This window comes from Canis lupus, chromosome 13 (genome assembly GCF_011100685.1).
Source record: "Canis lupus familiaris isolate Mischka breed German Shepherd chromosome 13, alternate assembly UU_Cfam_GSD_1.0, whole genome shotgun sequence".
Lineage (NCBI taxonomy): Eukaryota > Metazoa > Chordata > Mammalia > Carnivora > Canidae > Canis > Canis lupus.
In genome coordinates, this window is record NC_049234.1 from 44522084 (window position 1) to 44546255 (window position 24172).

General features: G+C 41.9%; 1 protein-coding gene across 1 annotated transcript in view; it reads right to left on the minus strand.

The window, feature by feature from the left end:
• Positions 1-1349: 1349 nt before the first annotated feature.
• CNGA1 (cyclic nucleotide gated channel subunit alpha 1) overlaps positions 1350-24172 on the minus strand; it is a 33262-nt gene continuing 10439 nt past the window's right edge. The window contains 8 exon segments of the mRNA NM_001003222.1: positions 1350-3181; positions 4646-4752; positions 5488-5595; positions 6514-6624; positions 6714-6755; positions 11303-11365; positions 12313-12435; positions 13734-13854. Of these exon segments, the coding sequence (NP_001003222.1) occupies positions 1767-3181; positions 4646-4752; positions 5488-5595; positions 6514-6624; positions 6714-6755; positions 11303-11365; positions 12313-12435; positions 13734-13840 (2076 nt within the window). The 5' untranslated portion in view covers positions 13841-13854 and the 3' untranslated portion in view covers positions 1350-1766.

A 24172-nucleotide genomic window follows, 5' to 3' on the forward strand; every position in this document is an offset into this window, starting at 1 on the left:
AAGTCATATCATTACAGGCAGAGAGAGAAATTTTATATCAATTCCAGTGATCTCTGGTAAGAAGACTTTTTTTTTTAAACTCATCTGAGTTAACTAGTAGAGAGGTTTATGATGGATTAGCAATGTCTTCCACAACCACACACTTGTCATACAGAGCCCTTTTCTGAAATTCCTAGAACAAATCCCATTAACTCCTTCCTGGTTCTCCAGTTAGGTGCTTCTCAAGCTTTAATGTATGAATCACCCAAGGTTCCTGCTAAAAAGCATTTTCTAATCCAGTAGCTCCACAGTAGGGCCTGAGATTCTGAATTTCTAAGAAGTTGCCTGATGATGCCATGCTGGTCCACAGAACCTACACATCTCCTTTTCTAACATCACAATTTCCTTTATTAATCATTCAGCAATGGAATTATTTTTATACCTTTTTTTGTTGCTGGCCGGTCAGGTAAGGAAGATAATAGCTATTGCTGTCAGGTCTTAAGAATCAGAGACTTTTAAAAATTTATTATAAAAGGGGGATCCCTGGGTGGCGCAGCGGTTTGGCGCCTGCCTTTGGCCCAGGGCGCTATCCGATCCTGGAGACCCGGGATCGAATCCCATGTCGGGCTCCCGGTGCATGGAGTCTGCTTCTCCCTCTGCCTATGTCTCTGCCTCTCTCTCTCTCTCTCTCTCTCTCTCTCTCTGTGACTATCATGAATAAATAAACAAAAATTTTTAAAAAATTTATTATAAAAGTATAAACTGAGGGTTGCTGGAGGGGAGGTGGGAGAGGGAATGGGGTAAATGGTGATGGGCATTAAGGAGGGCACTTGATGTAATGAGCACTGGGTGCTGTATGCAACTGATGAGTCACTAAATTTTACCCCAGAAACTAATGTTATACTATGTGTTAACTCACTTGAATTTATTTTTTTAAAAAATATTTTATTTATTTATTCATGAAAGACACAGAGAGGGGCAGAGACACAGGCAGAGGGAGAAACAGGCTGCCTGCAGGGAGCCCGATGTGGGACTCGATCCCAGGATCCCGGGATCACGCCCTGAGCCAAAGGCAGATGCTCAACCGCTGAGCCATCCAGGCTTCCCACTAACTTGAATTTAAATAAAATCTTGAAAGGAAAAAATATATTATAAAATATTCCTATATTTTATGATTTTTAATGTTATGTATTTCTATATTAGTGTAGATATGTGGAGTTTGATTTGTCACACTTTTCTCATAAGAAGTTTCTCTTCACCACCCTTCCTAAGTCCTAGACTACAATGACTAATATCTTTAAAATGACCCTGAAGCTCTAAAAGATCCTAAACTCCCTATTAAGTTATCAAATAAATAATATTCACCATAGTTTTAGGATTTATTTTACTTTATTGCATTCTAATCCTTTTTAAAATGGTATCCTGAACATGACATACATGGTAATTCCCAGCTGCTCCTCCACAATGTAAAATGCCTGAAAGTGAGGGATACTTGTTCGCTTTTATAGAGTATTACATAAAAGGAGCATATATGAAAAAAATCAGGAAATGTAGATACTGACAACTTAATCATTCTATATCTTTGCACATTATCCACTCTGAAAAATCCTAAGGACGATGATTGTTAATCACAGTACCTCCCAAGTGGGTGCGCGGGCCTTGTATACTGCACCAAAGCCCATTTTCCTTATGGAAACACTCCCCCAGCTGAATCTCCCTCTTCTTCCAATTTAGAGTTGCCTAAACCAAAAGGATCATGAGGCACGTCCTTGTTAATGACCAGCTTCTCAGTCCTGTGTGGAGTCCAGGGGCCTACTTTCATCTCCCGTTCCTTCAAGAGCTGAAAATTCTGTGTCAATAATTGGTTTCAGAAATCTCTCAACTTTGGTTAGTCTTTGCTTCAGTTTCTGCTGCATTGACTCATACTCAGCCAGGATCCGAGCAAACCTTGTCTGCAAGAGGTCTACTGATCCCTCCATTCGGGTGACCTTCTCTTCCAGGTCTTTAGGATCACTTCCAGCATTTGCAATATTTATATCCAGTAGACCATCTTTCATCAAGATTTGCTTTCCCTTCTCTTCTAGCATAGTTTTGGCATCTGGGTACTCAGTTAGAGCTTCCATGAGGTCATCTTTTGAGAGACAGAACAGATCTGAGTAGCCAATACTTTTAATATTGGCTGTTCTTCGATTGCCAGCTTTGCTACCTTTAATGTTAAGGATACTGATCTCGCCGAAGTAGCTGCCATCACTCAAGACCACGAACTGAGTGATTCCATCATCTGCCACCACAGCAAGTTTGCCTTCCTTGATGATGTACATCTCTCGTCCGATATCCCCTTTCTTGCAAATGTAATCTCCAGGACTGTAGACTTGGGGTTGTAATTTCAAGACCAATTCCACCAACAGCCCAGCTTCACAGTCCGCAAAAATGCGCACCTTTTTTAAAGTGTCTAAGTGAACGTTGATGGCGATCTCTGCTCTCAGCTTATCAGGTAGATACTTGAGGACTTCTTTCTCATCAACTGTTTTTTTGTTGGTCCACAGATAGTCGAACCATTTGATAACTCTCTTTTCCATATCTTTGCTTACATTTCGGAAATGCATATATTGCTTGATTGCATCAATTCTTGCTTGAAATTCTGCCCTGGCAGCATTCATGTTGGAAATCATAGAACCTATGTTACCAACGATGGTAGCAAAAATTAACACTCCGATTAGGAAATCAACCACCACAAAGACATACTCAGAATCCCTCACGGGAGGTGGTGTTTCACCAATTGTGGTCAAAGTCAGTGTAGACCAGTACAAGCTGTATACATATTTTCTAGCCAAACGGCCAAATTCAGGATCGTTGACGTCAGGATACACCCACGTATCATTTCCAAATCCAATAGCTTTGGAAATAGAGAAGTAAACACATGCATTCCAGTGGATAATGATGACGATATACATAACAAGGTTGGAAATCCTGAAGATATTTGGGTAGTTTGTTCTTGTTTCTGTTCTCTGGAAGAACTCAAACATTCGAGAGATCCTTAATAGTCTGTTTAATCTAATTTCTGGATAGTTCCACCCCAGCTTAAAATACAGCAGATCAGTTGGTATTACTGATAGAAAATCAAGTTTAAATTGCAAGTTTGATTTATATTTCTCTATGAGCTTAGCCTCCTCCCTCACCAGCAGTCCTTGTTCTAAGTAACCTAAAATAGAAAAAAACAAAAAAACAATTTCATGTTTTTGTTTTTATGCCATTATGAATTTTCCTAAAATAACCCTCAAGGAACTTCATCCAGTTCAAAACAAGAGTTCATTTTCAGTAGGGGCCCCTGGGTGACTCATTCTGCTAAGCATCCGACTCTTGGTTTCGGCCCAGGTTGAACCCCGCATCAGGCTCTAGGTGCAGTGAAGAGTCTGCTAGAAGATTCTCTCCCACTGCTCCTTACCCCACTTGCTCTCTCGCTCTAAAATAAATTTTAAAAATTTTAAGAAAAGAGTTCATTTCTAATAAACATGCTTTTAACAATGTTATATGATATGAATACTGATTAAAATATGGTTTAGAAGATAAGATATTCTTTTGAAGAAATAAAAAACAAAACACTTTAAGTGCAAAAGTGAGAGATTATAGGCAATGAATATATACTTTGTATATATTCAGACCTCTGTAGATCCAGCATCTCTACCCAGGTAAAGCCATTCTTTTTATGAACAGCGTTCTTAGAAATTTTTCTAAATGCCCTAGTGTTGTGCCTAATGCCTCATGCTAGTCTATTGTCAGAATCCCAGCCCTACCTCTGAAGCTTGGGTACCAGCCTTATTGTCTGTTATGTGTATTCCTTCCTTGTCCCTTCAATGTGAAGAATAAATGTCCTTTGAAGGTTCATTTTCTCTCTCCTTCTTGTTCCCCAGGCTTCCTTAGACATCTGGGATCCTACTTTCTCCTGCATTTTCAAAGTGGGCTTTGAATTTTAACATTCTGATACATTTCACCAAGGAAAGAATCTGTTCCCCTTCCTAGACTGGCTACCAGAGGTGTGAGTAGAGCATGGCTCCAGCCCACTGATATTTGGAGCATGTCCCTATTTTAAATAATGATTCTTAAGTGCTACTCTCTGTACGGTGGTTACCTTTGCACACAGAGAGCAGTGTAAAAATGATAAGCTTATACCTACTTGTCAAGAATACTTAAGGGGAAGCCATCAGATCCTGCTCCCTGGTCAGTAATGCCTCGCCATGACCACAAAGTTGAATTAAGGATTTGTACCGTGTTACAAAATCTCTAGTACAGCTCTGCTGGGTATACTGGTTTTACCCCATGCCTCTTCCTGGCTCTCTGTCTGTTAGGTAGCAATTACCCTTTCTCCACAGAACTAGCAGAATCTTTCTGTTGTCTTTATTCCTCTCACATGGCACTAACCCCATGAGCAAGTTAATGGTAGGAAAGCCACCAATCCACACTCAAAGGTTGCCTAGTAAAGTGAATCAGTTGTAGTGACCTAAGCTTGTGGGGTAGGTATATGGCACTCTTGCTTTCAAACAGCTTTTTCCTCTAAAATAGATTTTTAGGAGTTTATTTTGAGGAACGCTTCAATGACAGAATTTCAAATTATACTGTAGAGGTAAAAGTGCAAAATTACAAAACATCCAAAGTTGAACACATTTACCTGTCCTTGTTCGTACAAACATATCAAGAAGATAGACTATATCTGATAGGTAATCAAAAATGATCCAATATTCTAGGTAATCAGACTGAAGTTCATCAAAACATGCTCTGTAAGAGAAAAACTTGCATAAATAAAATGAAACAGGGGCAAATGCAAATGAAAGTCTTCTCTGCGTAATTTTTAGCACGTTAAGAGATATAACACACTAAGGCTGATCAGGTCCTTAGGGTCAATTTAAACAACCATGGCTTTTCTGAATCTGAGTGGTTGGATGTAGTTTTCTCATGTTTTTGAATTCCAACATTCTTTCCATTACACTAGTTCACTTCATGAAGACATCAAATAAGAATAAATGGTCTCAAGCTAATGTCAAAATACAGATAACCAGGTTCTTTTTGACTATTTGTACCCAAAATGCTTCAAGGAATGTTCTTGGTTCTGGATGGCTGAGATGCTTACTGTCTAAAGGACAGAGAACCAGAGAAATCACTTGGGAAACACATCTTGTTCTAAAACAACCCAGATCTTTTTTTTTTCCCCACTCTTGACATTTTTTTTTCTTATGGACCTAAATAAATAAATAACAAAGTTTCTCCCCAAATTCTAATTAAGTGACTCAGCAATCAAAAGTTAAAAAATATCCTTCTACTCTGCATCTAAGTATATTGGGAACCAAAGCACCCACTCCTGATTTTAGGAAAACACATTGAGAATAATGCAACCTCTCTTTACAGCCTGTGGTATAGAAAAGAGGTATGTCCCAAAGAGCCCTGGACCACACTGTTAAGTCAGGTAACTTAGAAATTAGAATCAGGTCAAGATCCACAAAAATATATAGATACCTTGCAATAACCATAGTCCAGTTGTACATAACAGGTAAAGTGATGCAAAACAGCCAGTTATAGTACATGTTTCCTGCAGGATCAATAACCATGACCTCTTTCTTCTCCCTAACAGCAATTAGAAATAAAGTAGAAGGTTACCAAGGAACTAGGACATTTTATTTCACGTATCCAATATGGTTATGTCCATCACCTGTAATGAACGAAACAGAAGTAAGCTGGAGAAGCTCACTCTACAGGGAGAAGACTAGCTTGGCATGAGTGTGCCAGACATAAGAAATTGCTTAGTGAGCACTGGATAGATAAATTACTAGTCTTACATTAAACCTTACATTAGGCTTTTTTAAAGCCCTTGTTTTATTGTGGTGCTACAGCCATTTCTATCAATCCAGCCACTGAGAAGGAACAGTGCACAGATCATGCTAAACTCTGGATATTCCATAGACCTCTTTGGTAGGTTATGGGTGATGAGAGGATGGAGTGTTGCCACTCCCCGTAGCAGGTAACAAAACAATCAGGAACTACAGGAACTAAACAATCAGGAAAGGGAACTCGTGGCTTCTTTCTCACCTGTATGGAAAGAAGAATGTAACACAACCTAATAAAAAGTATTTGTTCATAAGCATCTATGAAGAATGAAGAGGCAATAGAGAGCAGAGGGAAGGAAGGAAGGAAGGAAGGAAGGAAGGAAGGAAGGAAGGAAGGAAGGAAGGAAGGAAGGAAATATTTGCTCAAATGGAAAATTTTTTAAATTTTCTAGTATCAAGACTACTTTGGGGGGGTGCTGTTGGTAGTGGGGGAGCTAAAGCTAAAGATTTTATTTTTAAGTAATCTCTACACCCAGCATGGGGCTTGAACTTACAACCCCAAGATCAATAGTCACATGGTCTACCGATTGAGCTAGCCAGATGCCTCAAGCCCATATTATTAAGGATTTTTCCCTTTATAAAAACCTCAACAGCTTTCAGGAAACTCCCTGCATCCAAAATCCATTATAAATTCATTCCTAATTTCAGTGCCACTTACTCTTCTTTCTTATCTTTGCCTTTCTCCTCTTTATTTTTCTTCTCTTTTTCCTTTTCTTTCTTCTTTTTCTTCTCTGAGTCCTTTTTATTTTCATTTTTATCTCCTGATTTGCTGAAAAGAGAGAGCTGTGGTTAGCAATAAAGCACAGAAATATTCTGGGCCAAAAAATCTGGGATCACTCATGCCAAAGTCTAACTTACCTCTTCTTTTCTTTTTTCTTTTTCTTTTTTTCTTTTGGTTCTCTAAAGAAGAAATAATATTTAAGTCACATAATCAAATTACATTCTGACTTCCATTCTTGTTTACTTTCCTCTCTATTGAGCAAGAATTCTGAGCCTTGCACTCAGGGACTTGCCCCCATGCTCAGAGACCAAAAATCTGGTCTACTAATGGAGAGTTCTACAAAAAATGGACCTGTACCCAGATGATAAAACAAATAAACAAAAATTCCTGGGTTAGTGCATGTGGAAAATTGAAGGCAATGGTAGTAGATAAAGGCATAAACTCAAAGAGGGAAATCCAGGAAACAATAGCCCCCCAAGAGTGCACTTTCAGGCTCCATGTATCCCCCAAAAAATCATTTAAGATTTAAGCTTCTTGATATCACTTATATTTATTACTGAGTAAGAGCTTTGAGAATTTCAAGAAAATGCCATCAATTTTCTTTAGGGAGGGTAATCCCAAATGAAGCAATTTTTTATGAGTAGTCAAAAAACTTCACACAGTAGAATCCTAATTCTTAGATTCATTCACTGGATTTGAAATCATCCTTTTCTATATGCAATTTCTTCTGGAGTGGAGATTATGTGATTGGAGGCCTCTTTCTACAGTTGGCTCTCTTTCTATCAGCTGAAGAATGGATTCTAGAATCAGGCAGACCTCAGGTCAAAATAGGCTCAGATGCCTTGGGAAATTTTATTATTCAGACATGAATAAACAGGCAGCTCACTACCAGGAGCATCATCAGAGAGGATATTAAGGGGAGACAGGTCTAGGCCTCAACGTATAGGTAAGAGCTGGAGAATTTTAGAAGAGTGAGGATGTTAACAGGAAGGAAATTTTCAAATGGGAACGTACACATGAATTTAGTCTGTACATGAATAACCCGAGCAGAAGTGGAATGCTGCTATTGAGGAGAAACAGGAAATAGAATGGACGAGGAAGTGGGGCTTGGCACCTAAGGTTGTCACGTACAAAGGGGAACAGAACATAAAACTGGATAAGGGAGAACTGATTGCTCTAAGAGCACATTCTTGTGATACAGGTTTTAACATCGGACCACAGATCCTAGGAAATGGTGCTAACACACTGCTTAGATGTCTCCCAGAAGCTCAGAAAAGGTGATGGCTCATGCTAAGTGGAGTAAATTACAACGTGCTGTGGTGGATAGTGGAGAAAGGTATCAGGAAGACTCAGAGAAGTAATATGCTATAGTGGACATGCCAAGTAAGGAAGAGAGCCCACCAACTGACTACAGTCCCTCACACGGTTTAGAGGACAAAAATGATAAGGAATGTGCTCGTAGGAGGGGCACCAGCATCGCTGAGAAAACCCAGTGGTGCAGCCCTCTGTCAGCCAGGGCTGATAGTGATAGATGCCAAACTGGGTACAGAACTGGGTTCCCTGAGAGCAATAGGGGTAACAGAATCTGGGAATGAGAGGTCAGTGGCAGTGCTTACTCATCAGAAGAGGGATGGGTCCAATAAATATAATTAGCATTAAGGTGAGCATGGGTAGACAGAGGACTTAACCCATGAGAGCTATGGAAGAGGTTAATAGATCACTATATTCTACTACAGGTAGATGCACCTCCTTTCGGCTTGTCAGGACACTGTTTAACATATACATAATCAAAACAGATCAGGAATGGATGATCAGGAGGTTGAGAGCAAGTTAACCCAATAAAAAGTCACAACCTCATGGATAGTTTCTAAACCTGAGCCAATTCTCAGAAATGAAACCACTGACTGAAGCAGAAGCTAAGCCCTCACGAAGGACCCTGCAAGACCTCCACAAGTGTATTCAGTAATGATTTCCCCAGTCTTTCCCCCAAAGAAAACCTGTTGGTGGGTTATTTAGGTGGCTGCACCTGGGGGAAAAGGGAGTCTCTAGATACATTAAAAACTATTTGGCATGAGACCCAAGCTGATATTGAGACCCAGGGATTGAAATATCATGCCTCCCATTAAAGTCGGGCGGGGGGAAGCAGCATATGGTAACCTAGTAATAACATAATCCACGATATATGACTTACGGATCTTCCACTGGGTCTAAAGCCCCCCACTATGACCATTTCTCCAGTTCCTCAATGTAAAAGCAGGAAGTATATATTTGGTCATGAAGCAGAAGCTTCAGCCCTACTAGTTCCTTGGCTTATAGAGTAAGAGCTACATAATGGAGAGGGCCAAGTAAAAGCCCTCACATTGCCTCCTGTCTGCTAGCTGAAAACAACATCCTGGACAGAAAAGAAAATGCAGTCCTTACAGACCTACTGCATGTAGTGGTGGTGGTTCCCTCCCATTGCCATTTAATACAATGTCTGGTCCCTACACAAAGCCCATGGATACTTGTGGGTGACAGTAGACTGCAGAGAGTAAAGAGTAGTCCCAATTGCAGCTACTGTGGCAAATGTGAAAAGCAATGCATTCATGCAGTTCTACATCATATACCTAATGCTCCGGGTCAGTCATGGTGAGTGTGTTATATTTTTTATCACTATCAGGGAAGACGATCAGAAATAGTTATGAGATGCAAAATAGAACACATTTATAGTCTTTTCCAGAGCTATGTTCTCTCTCCTTCTTAATGTCACAACACAGCCTAGAGGGACTTGGACCATCTGGATATTCCTGAGAACATCACATTTCTCCACTATATAGGGCTTTGAAAGAGGATGAACTGACCATGGGACACAGAGTGACTACTGACCATGACCTGAATTCTATCACAATTAACAAGTTATAAGGTTGTACAGCAAGCCACCATATGATGAAATGGTTTATTTGGGATCGAGCAGGTGGCTCGGTACCTTCCCTCCATGTCATCTACCACTGTTGTATCAGCACCCATCCCTCAATTGTCCACCATGGCCATATGTGGGGGTCTTACAGGAGCAGCTGATGGAGCATGGTCTAGGCATGGGTCAGCCTGACATCGAGATGCAAGCCAAAATGGGCTGTGTCTACCCTATGGCCCTACTTTAAAGGTGACTCTAAAAGATCATGATAAAGTTAATCTTCCCAATGGCACAGCTTCAAGCAGTGCACAATCATCCACTTTGTATGGAAAAGGAAATGGCCAGGTATGGATCAAAGAACCAAGGAGTTTAAGTGGGAGCGACTCACATAGGGAGTATGTCCTTCTCATCCTCACAACTTTATGCTCTGTGGATCTAGAGGTTTCCAGGTTTCCAGGTGGATCATGTGCCTTACAGGCAACACAGTGTCCCATTAAACATTAAGCTGTGGCTACTCCCCAGTCACTTTGGGTCCCTCGTGTCAAAAAACCAGTAGGCACGAAAGGAAGTCACCATATTGGCAAAAGTAACTGACTTCTTTCATCACATCTAGATGGTCTTGCTGTTATATGATGGGTTGGGGAGATGGTATATTTGGCACACAGGTGATCCGTTCTGGTGTCTTTGGTGTGCTCCAGCCCAGTTTTAGTGGTAAATGGACAAATAAAGTAGCTATAACTCAAGAATGGCACGTGGCCAGGGGCTCACATCGTTCAGGGATAAGGGTCTGCATCATTCATTCCACCAAGAAAGTCATCTAAACCAGGAGAAGTGCTGGCCAGGGGGTGATAGGAGTCTTGAAAGGAGGAAGGAGAGCAGGAAAGGAGAGCATAAGGAATTTCAGATAAAGCCTCAAGACCAGCTGCAGCTGTCAGGGACCTCAGTTTATCCCATTAACCTTCCTCTTATAAGCTTCCTCATGGAAAATAAGAAGAAGACTACTAGAGGAGGTGTTCCCAAATAGGGTGAATTTTCTGTAAGAAGAAAGCGGAGCTGAACAGCACAAGCAGCATGGGGTATGGATGCAATAGTGCACAGAACTGTGGCACTCATTCCCCCCACCTGCCAAGAGTATTGGTTGCTGACAGGTCACAGTCTCCCTCTCCTTTGGCTGGCTTTGGCTGAAGGAAGCCACCATGCTCCAAGTTATGCCCCCCATCCTAGGCACTGCCCTTGATCAACGACTGCGTGAGGGCAAAGGCCCAGTCCCACTACCCGACTATGACACCACTCTGAAGGGCCATCCCTGCTCTAGAGCTCCCCATATCAACTCTGTTCCTGAAGTTCAGCTTCTCCCTCAGCCTGGTCCTGATCACCTAACTCCCTCCTAGGTATCGTTCCCAAGAGTGCTCCCAATAAACCTTTGTGCACACACCTCCCACTCAGAGATCGTCTCCTAAGAAATTTGACCTAAGACGCGTTGGCTTAGAATAGAAGGGATTACTGATATTTCATTTATTTTTGTACACAAGGAGAGGCAATTGCGTTTACACTATAGACAATGGTTTTCTGTAGGTATTCAAACACATACATACACATACATACATACATACATACATACCTACATTCATACATACAGGCTGCTTTCAATCTGGGTAGTCACATTTTTCAGATATAAATAACCAAATGACAAAATAATAGAATACCATTGCCATTGTAGTAGATAGAGTTTTTCTAATAAAGATCTCCTCTATAGCAGATTCGAATATATTCCTACCTTTTTCCTGGTATTCCTTAAAAGCAAAGCTTTGGTTCTATTGTAAATGTACTTACTGCTCCTTATTGCTGCTATTGTTAACATTGAAAAGCGCGATGGCACCAGGCAGGTACTGTTCCCTGAAAAATGAAGATGTACAGTGAAATCATAATCATCACCATCTGTATAATGTTCATGGCAAGCAACAGTCTTAAAGAACAAACTCTTTGTTCTAACTACTGCCTAGACAATTTTTGAAAATATAGAGCCTCCATGAGTTGCTGAGTATCAGTGCTATGAACCAAAGTAATTAGTAAAAACCTATTAATCAATGCTAACACCCAAGCTTAGCATCCTCCGTGGCCTCAAGTGAGCCACCTTGGATGCTGCAACTGCCAGCAAGAGACCTAAGACTTAGATTGTCAGGGAAGATGGGAAGAGAAGAAAAGATAAATAAAAACAGTGGGAAAACTGAAGGTGGTCAGTGGGAAAAGGATTAAGAGAGGGGAAAAAGGGAGGGAGCAAAAGCAAAGTAAAAGTAAATATGTTCCACAGGATGGGAGCCCCTGATCCACACCGACAACCATATTCCCCTCACACCCTCAGAGTCACGGGTAGGAAGTTTTCATGAGTGTTTCATTTCCTATGAAGGACTTCTAGCTTTTCTTTTCTAGCTGCTCACACTAGTGCTCGACTTCCCTAAAAGTAGGGTCAAATGGGACACAGCTTTTTAGAGGAGCACAGCCAACCCCTCCCACGTACAATTGCTTCAGGACCCTGAAAGAAGGGTCAGAAAGGAGTCATAGGGGACTGGGGCATGAAGTTCTTCAGGGACAAAGAAAGACAGGCCTCTGAAAATGACCAGCAAGGGTGTTTGTGACTTGAGGCCCCATGGACATGAATAGTCACCAGGCTGTGGCAGTTTTCCAAGAGAGGAAAAGGTGAGTAGCAAGTGACTCCCAAGATCCTCTGAAGTGGGGGTAGCAGGAGCATTTGTCAAGCCCACTAAATAGAGGAGTAGAATACCTATATTTCATCTAAATAAGAGTTTAAAAAGAGCTATGGAGGAGTAGCTCATACTGCTCACCTCTGTGATGGATCCCTTCTCTGTGAGTTATTTCTACAGGAATCCCTTGCATGGGGGGTTTCATTCTCTGATTCTTCAAACATGGAGGCACTGTCATCATCACCATCATCATCAGAAAAGGAGCTATGGTCCAAAAGGTGGCAGAGATGAATCAGATCAATTACGAAACCATTACGAACAAATAACATTTCTCATTAGGAGGACCATTACCTCATCTTTTCTCCTTCCCTCTCAAATTAACATATAGCCTTTTTTAATTAGAGTGAAATGAGAACTTTCAGAATACACGGAATTAGGGTATATGTGTTATTCAGTAAAATTCGTATAATAAGACACTACTTTCTAGGCCCTCCATATTTCTATTATCGGATGCATTGATTAATGTTAATATTTATCAGATAGAAAGCGTGGTATCTCTGCTTTAGGTCACATTATACATTTGTATGAACTAACCTGTAATAACATTTCTTTCCACAAAAAAATAAATTCAACCACATTTCTACCCATTCAATTCATCTGTGGGGTAACCATTTTATTTATTTTTTAAAATCAATTAATTGGGGATCCCTGGGTGGCGCAGCGGTTTGGCGCCTTCCATTGGCCCAGGGCGCGATCCTGGAAACCCGGGATCGAATCCCACATCGGGCTCCCGGTGTATGGAGCCTGCTTCTCCCTCTGCCTATGTCTCTGCCTCTCTCTCTCTCTGCGACTATCATAAATAAATAAAAATTGAAAAAAAAATTAAAATCAATTAATTAACATATAGTATATTATCAATTTCAGGGGTAGAATTTAGTAACTCATCAGTTGCATATGATACCCAGTGCTCATTACACCATGTACTCTCCTTAATGCCCACCACCCAGTTACTCCATCCCTCCACCCACCTCCCCTCTGGGAACCCTCAGTTTGTTTCCTATAGTTAAGAGTCTCTTAGGATTTGCCTCCCACTCTGATTTTGCCTTATTTTATTTTTCCCTCCCTTCCCCTATGTTCATCTGTTCTGTCTCTTAAATGCTACATATGAGTAAAATCATATAATTGTCTTTCTCTAACTTATTTTGCTTAGCATGATCTAGAGTAAACACTTTAAAAACATTTAGCATTTCATACTTTGTATTATTTCACATTCATCTATGGAGATGCTGTCTCGGTAGATTTGAAATGTCCCATAAGAAAAGGCCTTGCTAATGATTAAGGAAATATATGGCATAAGTGCTTCTAAATAATGACCACAATAAACCTATGTTCATTTGTGAGACAAGTTATGCTGTTCCAAAGTATAAGTAAATTGAGTAAATTAAATTAATTACAAAGATCAAGGCCACAAATTGAAAATGAAACTGAAATTAAACCTAGTTAAATTTAAGAACAGCGAGTGGTATCAAAAATGCAACGAAAAAAAAAATGCAACGATTTACCTGCGTGCCCCATTTTCCATCCTTCTTATTTCCTTTTCAATATCTGGAACAATCACATTGGGAATGTTTACAAAAGAGTACCATGTATTGATAATATTTTTCTTCATGGTTAGTTTAATATCTGGGGAGAGAAAAAGCCCCATTAGAAGGATTTTATATATTTACCCATTTAATCAGAAGCTTCACGCTACCATTCATCCAAGGCTGTCGTAACAATTTTATTTCCAGTTATATGTAGGAATTATTCTTTAATAGAATACAGATGTGGCCTAAACTCTTAATTACCACTAGCTCATTTTTAGTGTATTTTTTAAAATTCAAGAATAAACCAGAGGTGTCGAACTTTTTATTTTGGATTTATCCCAGCTTTAAAATATTCAGGCAATGTAGGCCTAGAACAGAACTATGGGGCCCTCACATACACATCAAACAAGTAACGATAGAAAGTAGCACAATAAAATACCAAAATGATGCAAGCATTCAAAAAAAGGAGGGGGTGGGTGGCGGGATTCCTGAGGGGTATTCAAACTTCGGAGTGAAAAGCTTTTAGTGAAAAACCTTAGCTTTTTTTTTTTTTTCACTTTTTTTAGCAAGTGTTCTAAATTATTCGGACACGTATAGGGCTCGGCTTGGTGCAGCCCCGCCAGGCGTGCGGAGAAGGCGCGGAGCGACCAGAGGGCTTCACCGACGCCCTCAGGTGAGTCCGAGCCCCCGGAGGGCACGAGCTCACCTGCAGCCCTAGCTGGCGGGCGGCGGACGGCGCGCAGGCGCACTGCTCCTCGCCTGCCCGCTGAGGCCCCGCCCCCGCCCCGCCCCGAGCCACCCGAGCCCCCTCTCTGCTCCGCCCCCGCCCACCTCGCCCCGCCCCGCCCCTAGCCACCAGAGCCCCGCCCCCGGCCCCAGAGCCCCGCCCCCGGCCCCACTCACGTCGGTCCCGGGTCCCCGCGGTGCTGCGGCCGCGTCCCGGGGAACCTGGGGCAGTTCCTCGCGGGGTGAGCGCGGGTGCATCCGCGGCTTGGCGACCCGGGCGTCCAAGCCCGCCCCCCTCCCCTCCAGACCTGCGTGGGGGAAGGCCTGGGGCCCAGGGGAAGCCCCGCGAGGCCGGCCCAGCCCCCCCTCTCCCGGGACCAAGTTCCTCACTCTCCTAAAGCGCCAGGTGTCCGCGGGAGAGAAAGACGCGTCGGTATCTAGGTGGTCACGGGCTCCAGGAGCAGTGCTGCTGCTGACAGCTCCCGCGCCCAAGGTGCACGCCCGGGTGCGCTGGGGAGGACCCTAAAGGGCTGGCTCGCAGCACGACTTCCACACCTCCCCCCCCAACACACACACACACACACACACACACACACACACACACACATACACCACTCGCCTGGCCTGGCCTCTAGGTTTTTTACTATATGGCTTGGGGGATTTTTCCTTTGTTATTTTTCTACCATGATTCTGATTTGTGCAGCAGCAAACTTGCCTTTTTTTGAATAAGCAAAAACCAAAAATATTTTAAAAAGAGAGAGAGAGAGAAAAGCAATCATTTGAGGTGGGAAAATGCATAAAACAGTTCATTCTTTATAGTAAAGTACATTAAAGAATGACTTGCTGGGGAGCCTGGGTGGCTGGGGTCATGATCTCAGGATCCTGCGATGGAGGCCACATCGGGCTCCCTGTTCAGGGGGGAGTCTGCTTTCCTCCTTCTTTGCCTGCCCCCTCCTAGTCTCAAATAAATAAAGTCCTTAAAAAAAAAAAAAAAAGACTTGCTTTTCATAAAAAGTTAAATATCCAAGGAAACATAGGAATAAATGGTGCTCTATATTTCATCAATGATGCAAATAACTAGCAGCCAGTAGTCAAAAAGTAAATCCAGAATTTTTGTGATGTAAATGAAATGTACACATTTTAAAATATAACTTTGACTAAGAAACAACAGCTTTTAAGAACAAAGTTATTTCATTGACTCCTTTTCAGCATCAGAATGGATGGGACTATTCTGGTTATATTTACAGCTTACTGACTTGCTGCTGTCAGCAGTGAACACTCTGAGAGACCTCATGCCTCATGATGAGGAAAGGGAAAATAAATGCTTATTTCATCCATCGCAAGATAGACAAATTTATGTGAGTTGAAGGTTAAACCAGGACACAAAATATCCAATATGTCAGAACAAACCACGCCTGGACTTTGCTTGGACCTGAAGAAAAAAAGAATCACTTCCCTTGTCCAATAACTTGTTGGCATAAGGCTTCTGCATGGCAAAAATACATTTGTTTTTAATTGCGCACTTACATTTTTAATACATATATCACTCTAGGAGAAAATGTAAATAGAAAAAGATACTTATGGGATCCCTGGGTGGCGCAGCGGTTTGGCGCCTGCCTTTGGCCCAGGGCGCGATCCTGGAGACCCGGGATCGAATCCCACGTCAGGCTCCCGGTGCATGGAGCCTGCTTCTCCCTCTGCCTGTGTCTCTGCCTCATTCTCTCTCTCTCTCTGTGACTATCACAAATAAATAAAAATTAAAAAAAAAAGATACTTAAAATCCCACTCTGGACCACATAATAATTATTTATCAACATATTTTCTTCAATGCTTTTGGTGTTTCCTTTTTCACATTTAAATATTTTAATCTACTTCCGGCTTACTTAGGTGTAAAGTGTGATGTAGAGATTTAACTTTATATTTCCTAAATGGCTAGCCAATATTCTAAAATATCACTTAATCAAGGCACCTGGGTGGCTCAGTGGGTGTCTGCCTTTGGATCTGGTCATGATTCCAGGGTCCTGGGATGGAGCCCCCGTCGGGCTCCTTGCTCAGTGGGGAGTTTGCTTCTCCCCCTGCCTCTGCCTGCCACTCTTGCCTGCTTGTGCTCGCTCTTTCTGTCAAATAAGTAAATAAAATCTCTGACAAATAAAGTAAAATAGGAATTAATTAACAATTGATAGGGATCCCTGGGTGGCTCAGCGGTTTAGCGCCTGCCTTCTGCCCAGGGCGTGATCCCTGAGTTCTGGGATCGAGTCCTGCAACAGACTCCTCCCTGCGAGCAGCCTCCTTTTCCCTCTGCCTGTGTCTCTGCCTCTGTCTCTCTCTGTGTCTCTCATGAATAAATAACTAAAATCTTTAAAAAAAATCAACAATCAATAATAGTCCATCTTTTCTCTATTGGTTTGAAATGTCATCATTCTACACTTGCCTGTCAACCATCTAGATTTTGATAGGGTTTGCATCAGAATCGTAGAATAAGTTAGAATATTATTTTCCTTTGTGTTTTCAAAAAAGTTTCTACATTTAGGTCCTACATTTTTATTAAGTCTCAGATGCTTTATAATTTTGTTTCTGAGGTCATTAGGATAGTTCTCCCCTGATATATTTTAATTCATTGTTTTTGCTATGTCATAAAATTATTTTTCTTTATTTTGAAACCAGCAGCCGTAACTGACCTTTACCAAAATTATTTCTAATAGTTTTTCTGTTAAACAATCTCTGCTTTCAGCAATGTAATCATAGTACTACACAAAATTATTACTTTCTTCCTTCTTATTTAAGAGGTATGAAGCATTGATGTCTAATTACCTTGACTAAAAATTCCAGAACATAATATGTAAAAGTGTTGATTATCATGAGGCCTAGTGTGGTTTTGCCTTTATAAGAATATTTTTAGGGGATCCCTGGGTGGCTCAGTGGTTTAGCGCCTGCCTTTGGCCCAGGGCGCGATCCTGGAGTCCCGGGATCAAGTCCCGCATCGGGCTCCCGGCATGGAGCCTGCTTCTCCCTCTGTCTCTGTCTCTGCCTCTCTCCCTCTAATAAATAAATAAATCTTTAAAAAATATATATATATATTTTTAGCATTTTACTCTTTTAAAAAAAATTGATTTATTTATTTGAAAGAGACAGAGAGCACACCCACAAGCAGTGGAAGGGACAGAGAGAGAGGCATAGAATCCTTAAGCAGACTCCTCTGCTGAGCGCAGAGCCTGCCATGGGTCCATCCCAGGACCCTGAGATCAGGCCCTGAACCGAAGTCGAGGGTCAAACACTCAACCTACTGAGCTACGCAGGCACCCTAGTATTTTACTCTTAAGCATGGTGCCAACTGTTGGTTTGATAGAAATGTTTGATTCAAGTTAAGGAAGCTTCCGTTTATTCCTATTTTACCAGGTTTTTTTAAAATTAAAAATTGGAATGACTATTTTATGAAAGGCTCTCTTGTTTTTATAGAAATAATGATATTTTTCCTTTTAATTTTTCCTACTAACATGATGAGCTATATTAATAAGTTACCTTAATGGTTACTGAATAAACTCTTCTTGATTATGGTAATTGCCTCCTTTCATATACTATTGGACCCTAGCTAATATTTTATTTAAAATTTTTACATTAAAATTTTTTGCATTGTATTAAGAGGCAAAATTTGTAGTTTGTGAAAGGGTTGTTTTTTTTATACTAATTGTTGGTGTTTTTCATATACTCCAAGTCTTTTGGTATCACTGGATTGTTAAGAAGGCATCTGAAAAGAACTAAAGATTCTTCTTTTTGAGAATTCATTGCTTTGCTGGTTTTCCCAAACAGGAATCTTGAATCAAAGTTTATGAATCAAAGGGCAACAACTGCTTTTACAAAGTAAGTTCCAGTTTTCATTTTTAGCTAAATCACAAGGTCTCACTTAAGTGAGGCTATAAAAAAAAAAAAAAAAAAAAACTGCACAAAGATAAAGCAAAGCAAATAATTGGGAAAATCTTATGGACAGTTCAGGCCAAATTAACTTGGAACATGAGCTATGAATGCCCAGGAGGCCGTCCGCTCTACTGCTTGACATCAGGCTCTAATTTGGGCTCAAATCCTGACTCCATCACTTACTAGTTGAATGGACTCAACTGAGTTTTTTTGAACCTTATTGAACCCCAATTTTAACATCTATACAATCAGAATAGTAGTAGTATCTCTTTTATATCAAATAGCAAAAAAGATATGCTGTGCACCCCCAGTTGCAAATTCACACATACAAACATAATGAACTATGCAGTGATGGTTCAGTGAATTTAGTAGGAATGATACCTGTGAAACTTGTTTAAAATGCAGATACCAGGGCCCTGCTCTCAGAGTATAAATGAAGTATGACTGGGCACATGACTCTACAATTTTATCAAGCACTGTAAGTAATTCTGTTTCAAGTGATTCCTGAATCACCTTAAAGAAATATGGGGTGCACTATCCCAGCCGTATTTTGAATACAGTAGTGGGAGAGAGAAAGTAACTGTCAGGAGCCTTTGCCCAAGGTTGATGTTACCTCTCTGACATTTCAGATCTACAAATCTGAAACCTTTAGAATCAATTCCCGAAGACAAAATCCACAAACAACTAAGATAACAAAAAGCCAATTTCATAGCTGAAGGAGTACAGACTTTAATTTGAAAAACAGTCTGTAAAATTCACTATATTGATAGGAAAAAGATGAGAAAAGTCATATGATCATTTCAACAAAGAAAAGGTGTTTGACAAAATTCAACACCAATTCATAACACAAAACTTTAGCAAATTAGGAATAGAAAGGAACTTCCTCAGCACAATAAAAAAATATGTACAAAAAAACCTGTAGCAAACGACATGCTTAATAATGAAAGACTGAACATGTTCCCCCTAATGTCAAGAACAAGACAAGGATATTTTAGAGGCATTCAAAATTGTCCTAGCTCTCTTGCACTAAGCCCCAGAAGTATTTTAAAACAAAGAGTAAAAGGCATCCATATTGTGAAGAAATAAAAATATTCTTTATTTGCAGATGACATGATAGTGTATTAGACAATCCTAAAGACTCTACAAAAAAAAAAAAATTAGAATAGGTAAGTTAACTTGGCAAGGTCTCAGGACAAAAATCAATGTAAAAATTTCATTTTCTTTCTTTTCATATGTTAGCAGTGAATAATTAGAAAATGAAATAAACATGAAAATAAACAGAGCAAGCAATTAATGTCTGTGTCCATTTCAATAAATAAATCCTACAAAGTTCTCTAATAGATGCTATAAGAAGGAAACACCAAGATGAGTATGGTTCTGAAGAGCTTACAATCAGTAGCAGGGAAGAAGACAAGAGCACCACACTACACACATGGTTTAGACCCATGAAGGGAACTCAAGTAAGTATTCATAATTGTCGATCACCTCTTCAATGTCCAAGATTATTTCTTCTTTGTTTCAAAAATAGTAGACATTTTAAAAGCGTTATAAGAAAAAAAATGATAGCTGGAATAACAGATATTTTTTAAACTCGGGGGGAGGGGGTGTTTAAAACAGAAACAACAAGAAAAAACCCTTTCAACTAGAGTATGAAGACGTTCATGAGGAAGATGGCGTGGTACAGGACCACGGCCTACAATCAGTGTCCGGTCAGAAAAATGGTGAAATCGAACGGTTAATAAAGAGAAATAACATCAAGGCATTAGAAAACCTAAACAGGGAAACCAAGAAAACCCAGAGATGAGCAGTCACAGGGTCCTGCTACCTGTCCTAGAGCAGGAGACACGCCCGGAAGAGGGAGATACTAGAGCCTAGAGCCAGGGCCACCAAGTTGGAAGACAGACCCAGTGGGAGATGCCTCCAGAGGCAAATAATGAGTGGGAGAAGTGACTTCATCTCTGACTCCTCTACCCTCCATCTTTCACAAGTGCCTCCCAGTGGCTGAATCCAAAACAAAGCAGTGCAGCCTGGGGAACACAGGTTGCAGGGAGGAGGAGGCAAGGATCTAAGCCCCAAACCAGAAATGAGTGCGTGAGTAGGTAGGATTGAACAGGTGCAAGTGGGCTAGTGAAAACACCTTTCTTTCTGGGTAACAGGGAATTCATGAGAAAAGTCATGGGGGTGGGAAAGATGCTGTCAGGAGAGGATAGATTCATCTAGTTTAACTAGAGGACACAGAGAACCTGGGGGAAGTAAGATCCCAAACAGGTGCTCATTCTTCATTCCATGAGAAATAGTCATTGAAGATTTTATTTATTTATTTTTTTTCATTGAAGATTTTAAGGCTTGGAATGACACTGTCCCAAAGTACTTTAGCAAGATTAATCTGGTCGCAAAGTACAGGATAAATGGGATTAGATGCCATGGAGTCTCAGCTTGGCCCTTGATATGGCCCATCAATCCTCCTCCTATATCCACAGAAGCTATTCAGAGCCTCCGCCATTAGTCTAATGCTCTACTTCCAACTGCACCCCCAACAGACATCCCCTACTTTACCGAACTCTAGCCACGTTGGTCCATTCACTGATAAAAATTGCTAGAGGAATGATCCACATTTTAATTACCAGCAACCCCCCCCCACACACACACACACCTAGTGAAGGTGTCAGCACTGAGCAAGCACACAGAGAACGGTTATGGAGTTGACTCAGAATCTGGGAGAAGAAACTGAGGCTGTCAGAAAACTAAAGGAAGATGAAAAAGCCACTTGGTGTCTACAGTCCTTCCAATGCTCCTTCCATCCCACCAAACATGTTTATTCAGCACCTACCAGCAGCAGGAAATGTGCTATGATACAGAGATGAACGAAGCAGGGGACACGCCTAAAGAAATGCACACAATAGTCAATAAAACAAGTAAGAGGACGCCTGGGTGACTCAGTGGTTGAGCATCTGCCTTCGGCTCAGGGCCTGATCCTGGAGACCCGGGATCGAGTCCCATGTCGGGCTCCCTGCATGGAGCCTGCTTCTCCCTCTGCCTGTCTCTGTGTGTCTCTCATGAATAAATAAAAATAAAAATCTTTTAAAAAATAAAATAAAGCAGATAAGATACCTAAAGCAGGGTAATACCTTAAGAGGTTTATTTCCCAATGGATTGTCCACAAAGGTGTTCATGGAAGAGAAACACAAAGCATAGTGCAGTAACGGGGGTGGAGGGGGGTGGTAAGAGGGGCCAGTTACCACCCCTAGGCTCCAAACACAGGCAGAGGGAACACTCCTCAGCCCTGGAAGGAGAGGGAGTTGTGCAGAGTAGTGAGTCATGAGGCACCGCCTTACCACTGAAGGACACAGCCTAAGGCAAGCCCACAGGAAGGATGCCTCCAAGGCAATCAATACTCTGACCTCAGGTCACCCTGCTGCCCCAACCCCACCCCTGCCCCAATGTCCTGCTGGGATTCTACACTGGGTGCCCTTCAACAGCATGTAGACGCTTCCAGAAAGGGCAGTTCTCTCCTCCAGAATATGGAATGGAGAAAGGATGTGCTATGGGTTGAATAGTGTCCTCCAAAAGTCCTAACCCCCAGTACCTTAGAATGTGACCTTATTTGGAGACTGGGTCTGTCTAATTAGGTCAGCCCTAATCCAGTGTTACTGGTGCCTTTATAAAAAGGAGAAATTCAGACACAGACACACACACACAGAGACACACACTCTGTGTATCTGGAGATACATAGAGAAAACATTGAGGGGATGGAGGGTTGGAGTGATGCATCTACAAGCCAAGGAATGCCTGTGGCTACCAGAAAGTGGGAAAGGGGCCTGGAAGCTTCCCTAGTGCCTTTGTGGAGGCCGAGAAAAATTAAGGCCATCCCACCTACAGTTTAGCATTAGCACAAGTACGGCCATCTTAGGCCCCTGTGAATAAGAGCTGAACTTTAAAGGGAAAAACTGCAGAATGTCCTCCATGTCCTCGGCAGGTAATCCCATATCAGAAAGACAACAGAGCTCAGAATTGCCCTCGGCAGAGAATCCCATATCAGAAAGACAACAGAGCCCACGCCCATGGTAGAAAATCTCCTAGACCAGCCTAATTCTTCCATCCCTTCTGGAAATCCCCTAGACCAGCCTATAAAAAACCCAGCTGTAACCCACTTCGGGGTCCAAGTCCCTGCTCCGCTGTGTCGGGTATACTTGGACCCAAGCTCGAGCTTGAAAATAAACCCTCGTGTGTTTGCATCGGTGTCGACTCCTTGGTGGTTTCTCGGATTTGCAATCTTGGGCACAACAGCTTCAGAGGGAGCATGGCCCTAGTAATATCCTGATTGGGTACTTCTGGCTTTAGATACTACATTTCTGCTGTTCTAAGCCACTGCATTTGGGTTAGCTCGTTTCAGCAGTCCTGGGAAACCCATACGGGGTGGAAAGGGATTCGAGGGTCAAACAGCCAATACCCCGCACGTAGAGGTAGGTCAGGGTCAGAGATGCTGTGGCACCTAACCCTCTGCAGGGGCCTGAGATAAAGCTTCCCCCAAAAGACAAGGCCAGGGCAGTCTTGGACACAGAGCAGACATCTGCCAAGCCTGTGATGACATGGAACAAGCTTCTAGGCAGAACCAGGAGCAAGTACAAAAAAACCAAGCATGTGAGCGAGCACAGTGCCTTCGGGTAACTCCAGCAGGTCAAACGACTTTTTCACACCCTGGTGTGACAGATTGGGGCAGGATGACAACAGGCAGGTGAGAAAGAACTGTGTGTTGTCCGCCCTCCATATCCCTGGACCGCTGTCAGGTGGTAGGGATAGAGAGAAAGAAAGAAGTGTGTACTGGGTGTCTGCTATGGGTCAGGCCTTATGTCGGGTCAGCACAGTTGTTCCACGTAAGAATCCGAGGCTTGGCTTTCCCTTCTTCATGTCACAGGGGAGGCTATGAAGCTCACAGAGGTTAAAGGATTTGCTCGAGGTCGATGACTTTAATTGTAGAGGTGTCCGCATCTCAGAAAAGATGTGAGGGCACCTGGGTGGCTCAGCGGTTGAGCATCTGCCTTCAGCTCAGGGTGTGATTCTGGGGTCCCGGGATTGAGTCCCACATCGGGCTCCCTGCAGGGAGCCTGCTTCTCCCTCTGCCTGTGTCTCTGCCTCTCTCTCTGTGTGGCTCATGAATAAATAAATAAAATCTTAAAAAAAAAAAAAGAGGCATGATATGGGTACTCGGTCACCAGTTGCCCCCAAGTGATCCTTGTTTGGCCCGCATCACTCCCATCAGTGTGGTCTCCTCCGTGCGCCCTGTGGATGCAGGGCACCAATTCTTTACGATGGAATTAACATAAATTCAAAAAGAATGTCTTAAAATATCAACTCAAGCAAAGAGGTTGCTTGGAGGGTTTTATCTTCCAATGATATCCCTTAGGAGCCCCAATCCACCCCCAAATAATACCTTTTAAAGAACACTAGGTTGGATAAATAAATGTACCTTTAAAATAAGTGTCTGGCCCCCACTTCTCACCAGATGGTTGCTCCTAAGCCCCTTCTATATAGAACATCTGAATCCTGGGACGCCTGGGTGGCTCAAGTGGTTGAGCCTCTGCCTTCAGCTCAGGGCCTAATCCTGGAGTCCCAGGATCGAGTCCCACATCGGGCTCCCTGCATGGAACCTACTTCCCCCTCTTTGTGTCTCTCATGAATGAATAAATAAAATCTTAAAAAAATAAAATAAAATCTGAATCCACTACTGTCCTTGGGAAAAATACCAGAAAGGAATTTCCTATAACTTCCCTCAACTG